An 18,120-nucleotide genomic window follows, 5' to 3' on the forward strand; every position below is an offset into this window, starting at 1 on the left:
GGTTGAGTCAACTTTCCTCTATGTAAACTATGACCATAGCGCGATAATTTGGAAGAGGTTTATCTTTATACTCTGTTGTTGTTCCCTCAGCACTATCATAGTTACCCAGAATCAACCTATTATACAGCTAAATCAAAATTAGGTTTAGTTCAGGTGACTGGATTTTTTTTTCAATGGGTGTACAAAGAGTTAGAGATGATAATTAAACATATATACCTGTAAATGTTGATTCAGTCTCCTCTCTGCTCTTTCTGAAATTCACTCCATCTCTTTATGCCTTCATTTATTTATTTGTAAAATGAGATCATGGTAATGATGAAGTTTCATAAGAAATCTGACATCTGTCTATGAAAATTGTTATTTAAAATCCATGTCTGAACATTTCTACTGCCATTTTCCTTACTCTGAAAGCATTCTGACCACACTGAAGAAAGTTTGAGACCACATTTTGGATTCACCTGTATAATTCGGGGATGACTTAGACTCTCTTTTCATTAAAATTTATGTGATATTTTATTCTGCCTGCTACAGTTAAAACAAAGAAAAACAAAGTGGTGAGATAGGCTTTAAAAACATGTGGAAATTCTTAAACAATTTAAAAATAAGATTAAAATAAGCACTAAAATTTTTGAAAGGCACTAGTTATGCACAGGATCTGTAATGCCAGGGGTGGTTTTTTAGCTGCTTATAGAAGAAGGAAAAAGAAATAAAATTTTTAAGATGATGGTTTTGATCTAAGAAGGGTCCAAACACCCTGGCAAGTGAGGTAATATATGAACTTGAAGGGAAGATACAGACCTTGCCCCAAATTTTTTATCATTGTAACGTGTTGATTTTTCTGGATAAATTGCTCAGTATTCCGAAGTGACACTAAATACATCTAATCAAAGTACAGAGTGTGCAGCCAGCTCGGTGGAGCCTATGACAATATGTTTGCTGGGGCTGATAGAAAGATGAGTGGGCAATAGCTCAGGCTTCCACAGGAGTGAGCTGCTGGCACACAGTGCATGTTCTGTCCTCTTCCCTGTGGAAACAGCTTCCAAATACATCTGTTTCAACTTTATCTGGGGGATTCTTATGAGAAACACAGTTGGATCTTTGAAAATGGAAAGCAGCCATAAATGGATACTTTCATCCAGCAATAGATGAAATCAGTTTAATTAGCAGGAATATTTGCAGGTCTGGTTAAACAGTGAGAGTTTCTCTGAAGACATGAAAAACAAGCCCTCCAAAGGGCTGTCTGTAATTTATCCTTCAGGTTAGATCCTTGATCAGCATCTTTTTCACTGATAGATGGATTCTCTAGCACATGTCTGAGGACTGAGTTTTCCTCCCTCCTGCTGTCATCTCGTTCCCTAATCCAATCAGACAAGGGTATTTTCTTTTTTGTCTTCTCGTTCACTTCCACTACCAATATTAAGTCTGTTACAGCTGGCTATAATAGAACATATTCTAACAAATAATTACTTGCACACACTTCAAAGAGATCTGTAGCTATTTATGGATAAAACAAATGAAAATTTATCAGCTAGTTTTTGAGCTTCATCTCTTATTGCTAATTCCTGTATATAATAGCTTTTCCAATTTATTTTTAGGATTTGACTTACCATAGTAAAGGCAAATTCCTTCATTGCTGTTTCCTCACTTTCACTTAGCAAGCTAACACTGTAAGCTTTACATATGAAGTTTAATCATGTTCTCTAGTGACTATCATTCTCATTTGATGGTTTGCAGTGGGAAATCATTTTACAAATAATGCATTTGGTTCCAATGTTAGGGTTACATGCAAGAGAATAATTACTGAAATTAACATTCCTTTCTTCCTCAATTAACCCTTCTGTGGTGAATTTGGTTAGAACCTAATTAAGAAGCTTTTTTGCTGAGAGGGAATAAATCTTTAAAGCAAATCAGGCACTCAGACACATTAGTTCAAGGACTTCAGTTCAAAGAAGGCTCTCTAAATATAACAGAAGACATATACCTAACAGGGTATATACATTTTTACCTGGGGCTGGAATGCATAATGAGTAGTTTGGAGGGTGCATTGTGAATGATATTCCAGAGCAAAACAATTCTAAATGTAATGGGGAAAAATAATTTAATTGATACTAAAATGAAATTTTCTAGCTTAATAAATAGAAAATTACTTTTTTCTCAAAGATACTTTCTATTCACATCCATGCAGTTACACTACTTGAAGAAGAAGAGGATTTGCTACTCAGGATAGTTGTAACAACAGTTCTTCTTTCCAGAATCTGAAGCAGTTAACACTGAGAACCCCTGTAAAATCTATATAATGGCAAAGCCCCTGACAGAATAGTCAGGAGAAGTTATACTGTCTCCCAGTATCATACTCCTATGGTCCTCAAATTGAGACACTTGCCAGTTAAGAATGAGGCAAAACACTTGTTGAGTAGCTCAAATTTCTCCTCATTTGTTGTTACCCATTCACCACTCTAGTTTGCTTTCTTTATTTTGCAGTATGCTTTCTTTAACCTTCATTTTTTGGCTGACATTCCTGCTCTCCCTATTATTCTTTTCATCCTTTGCCAAGATCATCTCCAGCCGCACCTCGGCCTTCCTGACCGGTCCTTACACAGCTAAGTAGAATCACTATACTCTTCCCAGGACACCTGTCCCTTCTTTCACTACCTTCCCATTTCCTTCTTGCCTCTTATTTTGACCAGCTGGTCTTGATTCAGCCATGCCATTCTCCTTTCTCCTTACAGCAAAGGATTGGTGTAACTCCCTTAAAGATCTGCCAGCTTGGTTCTGCTGCCTTGTCCCAGAGGGCAGCAGTCTCTCGGGTGGACCATTGACTAAACCCTTACTCCTCCCACCACGCTGCAGTGATGGCAATTTTCTCCTACCTTTCTAGCAGAGCAGTGGGATCAGCTCCTCCAGTTTGCTGCCCACGCTGTGTGCATTGGTGTAAAGGCACCTTAGCTGGGAGGGCAGCCGTGTCTCCTTCATAAAAGAGCACCCTGTAGAAATTAGGATAGACACCTTTAATAACCTCTGTACACCATGAAAAAAAAAAAAAAAAAAAAAGGTACTTTTACATTTCACTTTATCCCTCTTGTTTTAGACAGCTGCTTTAAAAACAGGTGATTGGGTTGCTGAAGTGCTCATTTCTTTCCAGTGGTTATGAAGAAAGGCATCTGAAGTAGATCAGAAGAATAGCAATCCGGGTAAACATTTGCCTGTACAGGGAAAAATAGAAACCAGGATTATAACTCTGGAGAGAAAGTAAACTCAGTACTGCAAATGCAGCCTGCAGTGAGTATTCAGGTGCTCACAGGTCAGTGCAAAGCAAGTATTGGACCAAATAAAGTGACAATTTAAAAAAGAACAAAACACAACTCCCCAGACATTAAGAATGGGAAGAAATTTCTAAATTGCAGGTATTTGAACACTGTTATTTGATGTCTAGCAAAAGTAGGTATTGAAGTATGAAAGTAGGTAGTTAACTCACTTAAATCTCCGGGTGATTCATATCAGAGTTCCAGGAGGAAAAGCATAGATTCAGCAGTTTTCAAGTGAGTCAGACAGAACAGCCAACGGAACTCACACCAGATCTACAAGTAAATCTTTCCATGACAATGAACATTATTTTGTAGTCTTCTAATACTCTCTGTGGTGTTTATAAAAAAAGGGATGATTTACTTTTAGTTATGGAAATGTCCACACATGCATGTACAAAAATCTTAGAAAGAATATAACATGAGTCTAAAAAAAGAAATATAACTGCATGACAACTATATTTGTAGCTGGTGAAGGACAGAACACAAGAAACTATTAAATAAATCATATTTTATTATAGATGCCTCTATTTAAATGCTTAGTTAAGTACCTAATTATGTGAAAAATGCAACTGCTGTGTAAAGCAATGTTAATTTTCAAGCACACCTACTGAGCTTGGGGTTGTCATTCAGATATCTTCTCAATTGCGTGCTCCTGTACCCCACCTGCAGAAAGTATCTGTGTGCTTGTCAGAAGTCTGGCACAGGTTATTAGTGGAGAAAACCAGGGCTTCGCAGGTTCAACATGATCTACCCAACATAACCGACAAAACTCATTATGACTCCTAACTAGAGCTCTGGCAGTGCAGCTTTGTTTTGTTTTGCTGAGGGGATGTGCAGGGAGAACCCTTTCTCTCCTCAGACTGTAGAGCTTTTGATTTCCTGGATTTCAGCTCCAGTTGATGAGTTCTCTGCTATGCTTACCTACATTTCTTTTTGTTTTCTCTACTTCTCTGACACATGCTGAATGCCATTAGAAAGCAAAAAATACTGCTGGAACTCCTATTCCTAGTGTTGGTCCATTTGCTTTTTTGATTATCATCCTAACTGTCAAAGAAATGAAATGGCATTGCTTTGCACTACTGTGCTCCATAGTTCTTGGTTTCACACTGTTCTTTGTTTCCTTGACAGGTAGAAACTGTTTCTGTTTTTCCTCATGAATGCTTTATGTGTGATGCTGAACAGCTCACAGTGACAGCTAAAACATAGCAAGCTGCCCTAAAGGGCATTTCTCAAATGTCTTTCTTTGCCCTTTCTTCACATTGGACATGTTAATAAGGCTCAAGACTACCTATGTTTTTCTGTGGAGAATAGGATCTTTACAGCTTAAATATCTCTACACTCATGTAAATATTACCTAGGTGACAGAACATTTCGATTTGTTCTGTGAAGATTCTCTGATTTCTTTTTTCAGCTTTGGCTTTAATACATTATTGGAAAAGTTTTTCTCTTGAACCAAAAGTAACATTGTCTTACATATTCATCCATTTGACTGCAAATTGCAGACAATGAGGTTGGGGGAATAGAGTGCTACACGACTGGCCTGACAAGGGACAAATGAATAGTGAGAGGGAATGTAAAGGGACAGGTAAGAGCATATAGGGAGCAACCATTTGTTTCCAAGAAGGTGAAGCCTGAGAGCTGTAAAGAGGACTTTGCAGCTGTCCTGTTTTAGAGTCTAGTTCCATGAAGTAGTGAATGTTGGGGCTGATACAAACTTTATGGATAAACACAGATTTGGCAGACTGTAGATAGCTCTCATGATATGGCTAAGCTTTCATCAGGCACTGGGCAGCATGGTGATTCTTGCTGGCTGGTAGTGCACCAATTTCCTGAGCAACTTCTTGGCTTTCTCATCCCCATCCAACAGAGAGTGTCTCTGCAAAACCATCAGGATGGCTGAGAGCCAGAGACCCATCTTAAGCTCCCTGCGCAAATGATTTGTAGCAAGCCCAGCTCTCCCTGTTTCCAGACCAGTGCTCAAATGCATATGTCTTGGGATCCAAAAGGCTGAGAGCAAACAAAAAACTTCTGCTCTTAGTCTCCCAGCACTTATTTTTCCTCTCATGAATGTTATCTGACTTTTAAAAAAAATCTCATACATGAAGGACAGCTGATGGTGTGAAATGTGAGGGATATTCTCTACAGCTTTCCAGCACTCTTCACAGAAATAAATCACAGACCTTCTATTGCCTGTTTCCACCAAGTGTTTTTCCATGCCTCTCTGTCATATTATGTCATTGCCACTAACTGGATTCTTTCATCTTAGCTGGACAAAAAAGAACCTGTCATCTCTTTAGATGGGGGTCTTCACCCATTAGCTTTGTTGTAATCTATGGGCAAAAGCTAGACCTCTCTCCAGAAAGCAGTTCTCTCACGCACTAATAATTTTCTTGACTTCTACAAGTTGAGGACTCTTTGCCTCCAGCCCTGTTTTCTCAGAAGCAGGTGCATGTTGTCCAGTGTACAGCTCTGTGCCATGGCTAGACTGCTCCCCATACCTGAGCTGCAGAAAGCAGCATTTGCTTTTACAATGCTTGGTCAGCCTTCTATTAATCCTACTGATGCATATTGATCTTTTGGCCCTACCATTGTGCATAAAACAACAGCATGAGATGATGCTAGTGATTGGGATGTTGATCCTTAGGTGTTGGTGGACAGTCAAGTAGGCTCAGATGCTGACAAATGAGCAGCAGTTTAAAAATGAGATATCAAAACCTTTCTTCAAATCTACTTTGCAGAAACAGCTCCAGGGAAATTTAGCATTCAGTGGTGTTGATATAGTAGTTCTGAATTACACAGATGAGTGCAGCCACCTCTGGACCAAGGGGCAAACAAATGCAGCAGTTTTGTTTCAGTTCTAGTCCTCAAAGCTTCCAATTTGGGCATTTGGTGAATACACCAGAGCTCCCTCCCTGCTTGCAAACATTTTTTCCCCAAACACTGAAGAAGTGTGGATGGGGAAAGGCGTTTCTGCCATGGAGTATGGAAGCATAAATCTGAGCTGGGGAGTTGTAAGGTTAGACATGACTTGCTGGCTCCTAGAGAGCACAGTGAACTCAGAGACAACTGTTTTTGCAGAGGATGCTGTGGACACTTTCTAGTTTATATCTCTTTCTTTGTTTTCGTTATGTTATCAGTGGTGCAAAATCAGGCAATCAAAAAAATATAATAAAGGCAAAGAATTTTGTTCTCTCCAACAGCAATTATCTGATTTATTGGTGTGTGAGGTGATTAAAAAATTTGTGAAAATAACTATAAAACAGTTTTCTGACTAAATATTTCAGACAGTAGTTCTCTCATTTGAGAAAATAATACAGCCTTAAAAAGCTACAAAACCAACAGATAAGCCCCCACACATCTGCGTATACTTGTCCAAGTAGAGAACTATACAATATATTGTACATAGGAGCTCAGAGTTATTCCAGTATATGCCTGTGGATTACATTTCAACAGGATAAATCAAATAGGAAAATGTTGACCTCATTAAATGGATTCTAGTTTTGTGTCTGTATTTGTACATAACTGAACATTTTTGTATTCATCAGAACCAAAAAAGCTGTCATTCATACACAGGCATCTATCAGATAAATAGCAGAAGGTAAATTATGCTGTTTTGTTTAGCAAAAATAACATTTTCAATCTCTTCTCACTATTACAGTATTTTAAGTATACTTTTATTTTCTATTTACATACCAACTTCATGAAAAGTGAATAAATTGAGTAAGAGGAACAGTATCTGGAGTGTACATCTCTAATCCCTTTGTTTATATTCTTTTCACACAGAGATTGAAAGATTTAAAACAAAGGGAATTTGCTCGAAATGTGGCTTCAAAGTCATGGAAAGATGAGAAGAAACAGGAAAAAGCACTCAAGCGACTCCACCAGCTTGCAGAGTTACGGAAGCAGTCAGAATGGCAAGTTTTTAAAAGTTGTATGAGGTTTTAATGCCCTCTTTCCTCTCTTTCAGAAGAAATTACAATATTTTTACTCCTACGCAAGTAATATAGAGAGATTGTGTGTGCTGTAACCTGTTTTCAGCTGTCTTCAAATGATCCTGTTCTGCAAACCATACCTTGAAAACCTCTGACTTAATTACATGCTGTTTGAAAGTTTGTCATTTTCTCTCCTGTAGATAGTTATTCTCATGTCTTCTAAATGGAGAGCTTTGAAGACACTTTTATAATATCACCATTTTACCTTATCCAAACTGATCTGAAGAGATTAGTATGACTGTCTTAACATTTTATCATAAGTTAATGGGAGAGGATAAGCCCTTTGTGAATACTTTTTACTACTTTTAAGGTACTGGGATTATTTTTCAATTTCTCTGTAGGATAGTTTGAATGAAAAACAAATAGTTAACTGAATTAAGTTGGTCTAATACTGTTAACTCTATTGATTAATATATAGATAGAGGACAAAGATTGCAGTAGTAAACCTTTAAATTTGAGAAATCTCCTTTGTCTAATGACCCTGAATATTTCAGTAGAATAGATTTCCATCAGGCCAATTGTTTATATTAATCTATGACCACAATGAGTTAATCAGACAAATAAACTGGCATTGTTTTAAATTCATCTGAAGACTATTGTACCCTGGAAATAACAGCATTCAGAGTTTATTACAAATTCATTTTGGCCTATGTAATTGCTTTTGAGTAATCTGCTGAAATATAACAGTTTAGTGCTAATATATCACTTTTATGATTACAACTCCATTTTCATACAAATCTGCTGAAACAAATGTAACTGCCTGTGAGAATCTTCCTTTATGCCCACACACTTGAAGATGTATCCTCAGATAGAGCAGTAATATCAGTGATAACAGGAAAGCCAGAACCAATCTGGGAGGGAAAGAGCAGGTTTGCTTTCAGAAAGAGCCAGGAGTCTATAATATTTTGCATAGGGTGTGGAAGGAAAGAGCTTGCTATTCCTCCCTGTAATCACTAGTAGGCTCAGGGGAGGCTAAGTGCAGGGATTTTGGTGGAGGGGTAGCATTCCCAATTGCTCAGGAAAGACAGAATGTCAGCCTTTTTGAGCAGAAGTCCACACATATACAATTGTTTCCATTCCTGAGTACCGTCTCTCAGGTTCCCACAGTTCCTTACAGCAAGCTAACTCAATTTGACAACAACATTATTGTTAATCTTGGGCACAGAAAAATTTTATTTTGCTATTCCAAGAAAACTTTGAAAAGGATTTATTTATACGCCTTCTCCAAGAGATAATTATTCCTTATATACAAATAGGGGTTAATTTGTATCTCTTGATGCTGAATTTCTGGCAAAGGCAAATATATTCTCTGAAGCGCACACATTATGAATTGACCCTGCTCTAGAGACTCTTTCTATCTTTCCCATTGCTGAAGATCAGTGTATTTTTATAGCATTTATAAAACATGATTGCCAATTATAGACAGCTTATATGCAGATCTTACAGTTTGAATTTATTTAAATTTAATTTAAAAATATATTTTTTTTATCAATCTCTTTAATCTGGTTCTATGGGGTTTTTTCTAGTTAGTGTACTGTGGTACTGCACTGAAAGCAAATGCAGATAATTAGTCTAATGAAATGTGTATTTGAAATATATCTTGGAAAAACACTTTTATGGTGGCCACATATGTCATATCTTTAAAGGAAAATGGCTACAGTAATTTTGGTCTCAGTTAATTATCTGTTTCAAGAAATCAGTGGTTCACCATTTTTGTTAAGGCCCTAGAATAAGTAATTTTTCTTTAATTACAAGAAAATGAAATAATATTTAAAATCTGAGATATTTTGAAAATAATAATGTAATTAATTGAAGTAAGACACAGAAAATGTGGCAAAGTAAGTCAAATAATGGTTGATAATGAGACCAGTTAAGTTTCTTCCCGTCCAATGTTTGCTGACAGTTTTAGTATTAATATCTCTTTGAATATTTTGCAAAGTCATTTATTGTGGAATAAAATAAGAATCTACTCTTTAAAAAGCTGAACACACACATTCTTCCCTAAGCAAGCAGAATGTTTATCTTTCCCTTCTAGAGTTTGATTTTGCAGATGCTCCAGGTGGAAGAATCTCCTTTTGAACATAGCATAATTTCCTTTGCAGAGGTCTTTCAGGAAACCAAGACTTACCACAGATTAAGCTCCCGTAAATATGAATTCAGAGTTAGACCAATATTTGTTCTGCTTGTACATGGGCATAACTGAAAAAGAACCTTCATGTGCTGACATTAAAACATATAATTTTCTATAGGTAAAGACTGTCTTGCCCATACAGAAGTCCAAACATTTACCCTGTTGAAGCTTAGCAAGCTCTGTCATAACTTGGTTAATTAATACTGCTTTTTTTTTTTCCTTTCTTTTTTTTTTTTTTTTTTTTTACCCGAAAGCATCACTGGGAGTGGACCATTGCTTAAAGCCCCCCGATTAGTCCTGGAAAAGCAGCAAGCACCAGATGGAATTTTCCTGTGCAAGGGCAGCAAGTTCACAGCAAGTTCTCGGAGAACCATCACAAGTGAAGGACAGGGTTTCTCCAAAGGCATACTAGAGAAACAGCAACTTATTATAAGCAGGCACCACCCCACAACTGAAAGACACCATGCACTTGGCAATCACATCTCACAAATGTTCCCATATAGCAACAATACCTCTCAAAGGGCAGGAGTGTCTTTTTCATTCTCTAAAAAGGTCCCTTTGAAGCTTGAGTCCTCAGCATCAGTCTTCAGTGAGAACTGTGAAGAAGGAAATGATTGTAGTGAGTTCCCCAACCATAAAAAAAAGCAAACTACTGAGGGCTGTCATTCTGTCACACTTCTGGAGGAACAAGTGAAAGCAAGTTTGGATAAAGAGTCAGCTATCCCACAAGACCAAATGGATTTGGATAACAGCACATCAAATCATGTAGCTGCAAAACCTAAAATGCGAAAGGAAAATGATGAAAATAGTGACAGGGAATCAGAAGAAAAAAACAGAGCTAATCCTTCATTTTCTAAAGTCAAAATACCACTTCCAAATTTGAATTTTTCTGCTTCTCTGAGAGAAATGGAGCAAGAGAACAAACTGAATGAATCTGAAAAATTCTTAGAAACTCCCATTTCATCTTCATGCCAAGCTAGCAATTTTTGTACACAGCTGAACACCTACAAGCACGGTAATGCTCACCTGCCTGACCAGTTATCTGAGCTCCCACGACAGCCAGCACCTGAGCTGACCTGTTCAAGCAACATTAATGACAGTCCTCGAGTGACAAAAGGAGAAAGATCTTTGGAGATTACAGAAATCACAGATGGAAATATGGAAGCACTTGGAAAGGAGACCACTGTTAAAGAAGTTAAGCCCCAGGCTTTGCCTTTCCTCCATGTAGTGAGCAAAGATGGCACGACTGCTCTGCAGTGGCCCACAGAATTACTTTTGTTTACAAAAACTGAGCCCTGTATTTCATATGGCTGTAATCCATTGTATTTTGACTTCAGACTCTCTTTAAATCACAGAGAGGGTAAACAGCATGAAACAAACAGAGCAACCTGTAAAGAGCTCTCTAAAAATAAGACTGCAGATGAATATGAACCCTCAGGTTTAATAAAACATAAGCAAATGTCAATTGAACAAGATAATCAGTTGTTGAAACCAAAGAAGATGAAAGGCTCCCTAAATCCAAAGGCCAAGCAAAAAGCTGAGTCAGACATAGGGAAAGAAATGAATGAAAATGGTCAAAAATGCATTTCAGATTATTTGAATGAAAATATTCCCAAAGTGCCTGCTTACCTTGATGTCTCACAAAAGGATTATGTGACAGAAAAATGTCTTTATACAACATCACTGAGGAGACCTTTAAAGCATCATCTCCTTGGCTGTGAAAGAAAAACTCAGAAAATTAGAAATGAAAGCATTTCCTTCTCTGCTTTTATGTCTAGGATTAAAAACTTTAACTCTGAAAAATGTCACTTAATTGATTCTGAAGAAAAAGATGAGAACCAAAATGACTCCAGATCCCTTCAAGATGTGGTCAGCTGCAGCAGTGACATAAGTGACAGTGGAAAAGACTCTAGTGGAAGTTTCTTTAGTTGTAAATCCAGTTCAAACAGCAGGCATTCAGATAATGAAGGATGTGGAAGTTACACAAGATGTTGGAGATTCCCATCTCCTCAAAAGTCCTCGTCTGGCAGACATTCCAGCTATTCTGACACTTCAGTTAGCAGTATGAGTAGCTACATGAGCTATATGAGTCCCACATCAAACAATCACGGAAGAAATAAGTTGCTTTGTTGTTGTAAAAGAAAAAGCAAGACAGATGAAAGGCACAAATGTAAACACAGAAAGCACAAGTGTATTTTCACTTCAGATGATACAGACGAGGATTACCTTTGTCATTGTAGAAGTCACGGAACTAGAAACTGTATTCAGAGTGGCACAATTAAATATCGAAGATGTTCAAGACATAAACTTTTACAAATCAGAGACAGGTCTAAACACAGCAGATGTAGACATCAGCATTTTGGCAAAGTGCTTAGTAGGAGTAGAAGCTGCCACAAATCCAAAAGTGGTTCCACCAGTGATTCAAGAAGCAGTGAAAGATCATCTAGCAGCAGAATGTCAAGAGGCAGCAGTTCAGGATCCTTCTCAAAAGAAGTTGAAAACTGTGACAACAAAAAAATAGAGGATGCTGAGAGAGGTTCTAACGCTGAACCAGGACAAGCTGAAACTGCACATTCCAGCGCTCTGAATGGGAATAGTCAGTCCAAAAACTTTGCCAACTGCTCTTCCAAAAACCTGGCAAAAGACATATGTGGGAAAAGAAAGTCAATGACAGCCAAGTTACTTTTAGAAAGAGTGCAGACTAAGAAAACCCAGGAACAAATGCATGATCCAGAGAGATTTTCAATCAGTAGTGGGATAGAATTACAGGATCACTCACAAAGTCACTTTGCTCTTCAGTTTTCATCATCAGTAAATGACATTGCAATGTTACCTTTGCCAGAGAAGGTGCTAAGCATAGGTAAAAATGACGTGAGACATAATGAAATCAGTTTGTTGGAAAACAGTGTGAAGAAAAACACTGAAGCATCAGAGATAACTAATGTTACTTTTTCACCTGGAACTGATTATAATCATTGTGTTCTTAAAGACATAATTCAAATTGAAACAGGCTATCAGAGCCCAAGCATAAAAAGGAACACAGCAATAAAGGAACAAACCAATCTCTTCATTAGTGAAGTACAGCCCATTATACAAAGCTGTGATCCAGTACCAAATAATTTCCCTGGTGCTTTCCCCTCTAATAGATATTCTGTTGCTAATTCAACAGAGACCAAAGAAGAACTACATGATATACACATGGACTTGAACCGGGCAGAAGGCAGTTCAGACTCTTTTTGTGACAATGCTATGCAGAAGTATGGTGATACTCTAAATGACCTAGAAGTGTACAGTAAATCCACCTCCCCTCCTTTAACACAGCAGCCTATCACATTTACACCAGAAGAAGTAGACAAATACAGGTTGCTGCAGCTGCAAGCCCAGCAGCACATGCAGAAACAACTTCTGGCAAAACATCTGAAAGTTTTGCCTGCCCCAGGACCAGCTGCCTTCTCTGCAACACCAGCAGTTCCTGCCCTCCCTGCTCAGCAGCAGGCTACTGTCACCACCATCCACCACACGCTGCTGCAACGCTTTGCTGTCTCGGCGGCTGTGCACCCCCACAGCAGCCATCTCTCCCTGGCACCCCTCCACCCCCTCTCTCAGGCACATTTTGCCCCCATATCACTTGCCCCATTAGCGCCAGCCCTTATTCCCACCCACCCTGCTTTGCTGACAGGACACCCACTGCACTTGGTTTCTGCTACCCCCCTCCACCCTTCCCCACTGACCTTCCCTGCGCTGCCACATGCAGCATATATCCCAGCCTTATTTACACCACACCTGAACACAGCCACACCTTCTGCTATACACCCAAATCATTTAGTGCATCCCTTATTCCAAGGACAAGAGCCTCATCACTATTCTTGTTCTATCCAGACCCAACAGTTACCTACAGCGAAAGAAGTTTTCAGTGTTTCTAGCTTCTTAAACTAGCCCAAATGATTTCATCATGGCTCCATCCCCAAATTAAAATAAAATAAAAATAAAGCATTCAGCATGTCTGAGGGGAAATCTACTGTTTTGCTGAGAGCACAACAGCAAAGATTTTAAAGTCCACAATCTGGCTGACAGCATTTGAATGTTGATTTTTTCTCTTGTATCACTGAGGAAAAGCTGCTTTAAAGCCTTTCGTGATAACTATCACAAGAAGGATAGGTGGCCAGTGTCATTCTACAGAATGTTTTAGAAGAACAGGTTGAAGTGAAGTCTATGACTGTCAGTAGGAAAGGAACCACAGCACCCAGACTAAATGGGATCAATATCGACACTGATGAGGGATTCAAAGTAGCACAATTTAAGGTTGAGCAATCTTGACACACCTCAAAGATTTGATTTTCTGAGTTTGTATATGAAACAGTGCCTGGTTTGGTTAAGGTATTTTAGACTGAGGAAAAAAGCAAGGTATCTGGGACCAGCAGCCCCTGGGGCTGTCTCCTGGCCAAAGTAAACTGGGGAGGCTCAGAGGGAGGGGTGGTGAGTTAACTCTAGAAGATGAGAATCACAACAACATCTTGAAGATACTTTAATGATTTCATCCCTGCATATGTTGCTTGCACAGTGTAAAGGGACTGCAGTCAGGCCATGGGTGTACAACAAAGCATTCCCTTAGCACAGGGAGCTCTGTGCTGGCAGAAGCAGGCTGCCTCTTTTCTCTCTGAGCCAAGCACCCAAGAAGGCTCACGGAGAAGCCAAGTTCTTTGGCACTGCCTGTGCCTGGCTGTGTCACAGGGCATGTCAGGGTGAGCCACACCAGCCCAGAACTGCCAAGCAGCCAGTGCTGGCTTTGAACCTCAGAGGTCCTTGGCCAAAACTGCAATACCTTTTTCCCACCAAACAGAGCTCTGATGTGTGGAAGAATCTTTCCCAAAGAATATGTAAATATTTTTCATCCCTTTCACAAATAACAGAAACAATTGGCTAGTCCTATAAAATCATACAGATATTCATAAAGATGAAGAACTAAAATTCTGATCAAAAATGGCTCTACACATTGAGACTCAGAGAAAAACCTGTTCAAATACTCAGCATTTAAAAGTTTATTGAATCTAAACTAATATGTCAAGATTCTCGCATGGCTTCCCAAACGCTCAACAAGTAAATTGAAATTATGAATCCACAATGTTTGAATGCATGTATCCAACCTTCAGAGTAATGTGTGGCTGAAATTGTTTGTAATAACTGTGTATCTGGAAATAGGTGAAGGTTTCAGCATCTCTCTGAATGCCATAGTTTGACATTTTTTATAATGCTTCTAACTGAAAACAGGATTTAGCATGAAATTAGTTCATAATTATGGTTAGACTGCAGGCATGCTTCCCCCCAAAAAATTGGCCCATGAAGTATCCAACACACAGTACCTGTTTGTTTGGATTACAAACATTTGAAATAATTTCAATTCATTTGCAATAAGGTAGTGCACAAAGTGTATCTTTCAGAATCAATATAAAACACATTGAAAAATTTTTGGAGAAATTTTATTCCATTATATTCAGCAACCTGAAGAAGCTGAAAAATCTAATTGCAAATAAGTTCTATCTTTAAAATACAACAGAACCAATTTTCTTAGTTTTAATCAAAATACATCGATCCATTGCAATAAAATGGAATTGGTTTAATTTATATCTTTCTGGAGCTTCTTCAACATAAATTGGTAATACACCAAACTTTTTGAGTTACTTTACAAGTTGTGACTGCTAGTTTTGTATTTTCAAAATAGCTTTATACATTTGAGGGTTTAGCAATTGAAAAAAAAATCAGAAAAAAATTATGAAGACTATGTAAAAGCAAAACATTTTGGTGTTGAAAAAGGTTGGTGGCACAAGCATCCTCAAACATATTTTGGTTTGATTCCCAACTTATTTTTTAGTCTCATTAACAAAATGGATTAATGCCATTTTCGTGTTACTTATCACTACATAAGTAGCATATAAATTATATTTATTTTTCCCATTTAAATTGTAGAGTAATTCTTTAATTGAAATTATTGCTTCCAAATTAAGGAAGTCAAAAATTTTATTTGGGAAGAATGTAGAACTATATGTTTCCAGAGTTTAACAATTCTTCCTTTCAATTTTGGCTGAAAATTTCCCCAAAATAAGGTCTGAATTTACATATATTTTCTGTACTTCTGATACTTTATTTTCTGAGAATCAAATGTATTTCACTTTCTCTGACTTAGCACCTCTGAAAATTATTACTTGCTTGGATGGAGATCACTCACTCAGTGGACCACTTGGACACATTAGTCATAACTCTGCAGAAACATTCTAAATTGGACATCCAAAGTAGCAGGTCAAGCTGTGCCCCAGAAGGGGCTGACTCGCCTGCATGGCCACCACCCGCAGTCCAGGGACATTGCCAGCATAAAAGGTCCATTTCCAGCCCCACAAGCTTTTAAATTTATGGGCCCAGTTTCATCTCTGTTGAAGTAAACCCAGCTGTTCTTATTGTGTATAAGAGTTCATTTGTATCCTAAGTAGATAGTACCAAGAGAAAAATGTGGAACTGAGGGAATGATGGGCTAATCTCATCTTTAATGCATGTACACATATTTTGCATTCCCACTTCTACCAGACAATGTTGATACTCTAGAAATTTCTGTGGCAAGGATCCCGGCCAAATCAAACTTAACCATACCCTACTACATAGATAATTTATGGAAAATAGATGTATTTGTTTTCCTTAATGTATGCACCATACAACGGGACTCTAGAATAAATGAAATCATAGGATTTCCATGCATCATTGTACATATCAGCATGGTAGGGCAAATAAATTGACAATGAAGATTAATTTTAATTCTTGGAACAATGGGAATAAGAATTTTGAGATGTTTTAATGGGGAGAAAAAAAGAATTTAAGAACATAAAGAGCACAACAGAAAAACAGTAATTACTGATTACCAAACAAAGGCAATGTCCAATACCATTCTTAGTGCACAGGAGGGATTTTCTTGGAGAAATGTAATAAAGCTATTGGCACAGCTGAAATTATATATTTTCTCTAATTGCTGCCATATTTTTTTCATCACTAATGTACTTTAAATATGTATCATTATAATTATTAAAAGCATTATTGAGCCTGATGTATGGAGCTGTGCTACAATTTTGAATTTATTTAAAGGGATTTTTAAAAGAGTTATAGTATCCTTATGGCAGTGATATATACACACCAAGTTAATAATCTATTTTAGCTTGATTGTATATTCTTCATACATAATCCAAGGAAAGAGGCCACCCACACATTAAAATTACAATTTAAAAAATTCCTGAGTCACACCATCATAAATTTTTTTGTTCTTGTTTGGAACTTTTTTTTTGTATCTGAAGCATTTCTGGAATATATTCAACATGTATATTTGTTGTGCAGATTTGCGTAAAAATGCCATTTGATCAGATTGATTTTAAAAGTGTCAAGTTTATATTTAAAACTGGATAATACTCTGGCTAGTATAATATGTAAACTAGTAATTTTGTTTTGTATTCTCTGTATAAAGTGTTTTATATTATACAGTAGCTAAGTGAATTGCACTATTGTACATGCAATGGGACTTTTGTTTTAGCTTATTCAAGGAATCCCTGGGAATGTAGTTTAATGCAATAATATTTTTTTTCAATAAAAAGCTTACTGGTATAAAGAGTGTCATGTATTTTTAATGTAAAGCATACCAAAAGGCAGCAACCTAATAAAATGCAGAATGATGCAAACATATTCTGTATTTTAATCTCCAGAACTGAAATACATTTAATTCATTCCTGTGGTTATAATCCTGAAATTTCATAGAATGTTTCCTAAAGATTTTAGTATGTGTTACAAAAGTGGGTTGTTTAAATGGAGCTGAAAATAAATATTCCTTACAAAAATAATTCTATCTATGTGGTTTTTCCAAGGACTTTTAATGAATAAAGATCCTCCTGAGTATTTTTATGCACTGATCAGTTTATTTAGAATTACACATACAACTCACCTGTCAGGTTCCCCAAATAATTGTATAGCAGTATAGATTCTTTGGTAAAGAATCTAACAGTAGGATCTACAAATGTGCATTTGTTCACCCTTCAATCATTCTTTAAATCTTCAAAGAGTTATGATTAGTATCACTTTATCCCACGTTTTCCCTATTTCCTTGTAGTTTTCCAGTTTGTTTATTGCACCCTTTTCCATCTACCTTTCATTTATATTGTTTTCTGACACAAGGCTTTTGGTCATGCAGGTACTGAGCTTCAGTGGTCCCAAACTGCTGCTGTAGTATTTGTACGGCTACTTATACCCATCAGTGGAGAGTTCATAAGTGCCACGTCTCCAGGTGAGCATAACGTCTGAAGGAAGGTCAAAACAAGTGTCTGCATTTCTGTAGTAGATGAAACTCTATCTTTTGAGGTGAGATGTGACAGAGATTATATTCTGTCCTGCCTGCACAGCTGGAAATACCTTGGCCAATCTCTGGCACCAAACTAATCTACTGTGCAGTGATGTGTCATGGCTCAGGCATTCTGTAAAATCTTGAAACCACAGCAAATCCACAGAGACATAACTGACACAGTGTATCTAATTCCATTCAATTGTGGTTTTCCTTCTAGATTTTTCATAACAAAAACAAAATTCATAATTAGACAAACATATAAAAAGTGTGTGTGTCTGAAGGAAATACTGTGCAAATTAATATCTATGATATTACTGTTAACTCTAG

The 18,120-nt window shown here is 37.4% G+C and overlaps 1 protein-coding gene across 2 annotated transcripts in view; it reads left to right on the forward strand.

Annotated features, from left to right (window-relative positions):
• Positions 1-17,296, forward strand: part of ZNF804B (zinc finger protein 804B) — a 222,085-nt gene extending 204,789 nt beyond the window's left edge. For both annotated transcript variants that reach the window (XM_041714402.2, XM_030264643.4), the window contains exons 3-4: positions 7,089-7,219; positions 9,683-17,296. In XM_041714402.2, the coding sequence (XP_041570336.2) occupies positions 7,089-7,219; positions 9,683-13,364 (3,813 nt within the window). In that variant the 3' untranslated portion in view covers positions 13,365-17,296. The remainder of the gene's footprint in view (positions 1-7,088; positions 7,220-9,682) is intronic.
• Positions 17,297-18,120: the final 824 nt, after the last annotated feature.

The sequence above is a fragment of the Taeniopygia guttata genome, chromosome 2 (genome assembly GCF_048771995.1).
Source record: "Taeniopygia guttata chromosome 2, bTaeGut7.mat, whole genome shotgun sequence".
Taxonomy (NCBI): domain Eukaryota; kingdom Metazoa; phylum Chordata; class Aves; order Passeriformes; family Estrildidae; genus Taeniopygia; species Taeniopygia guttata.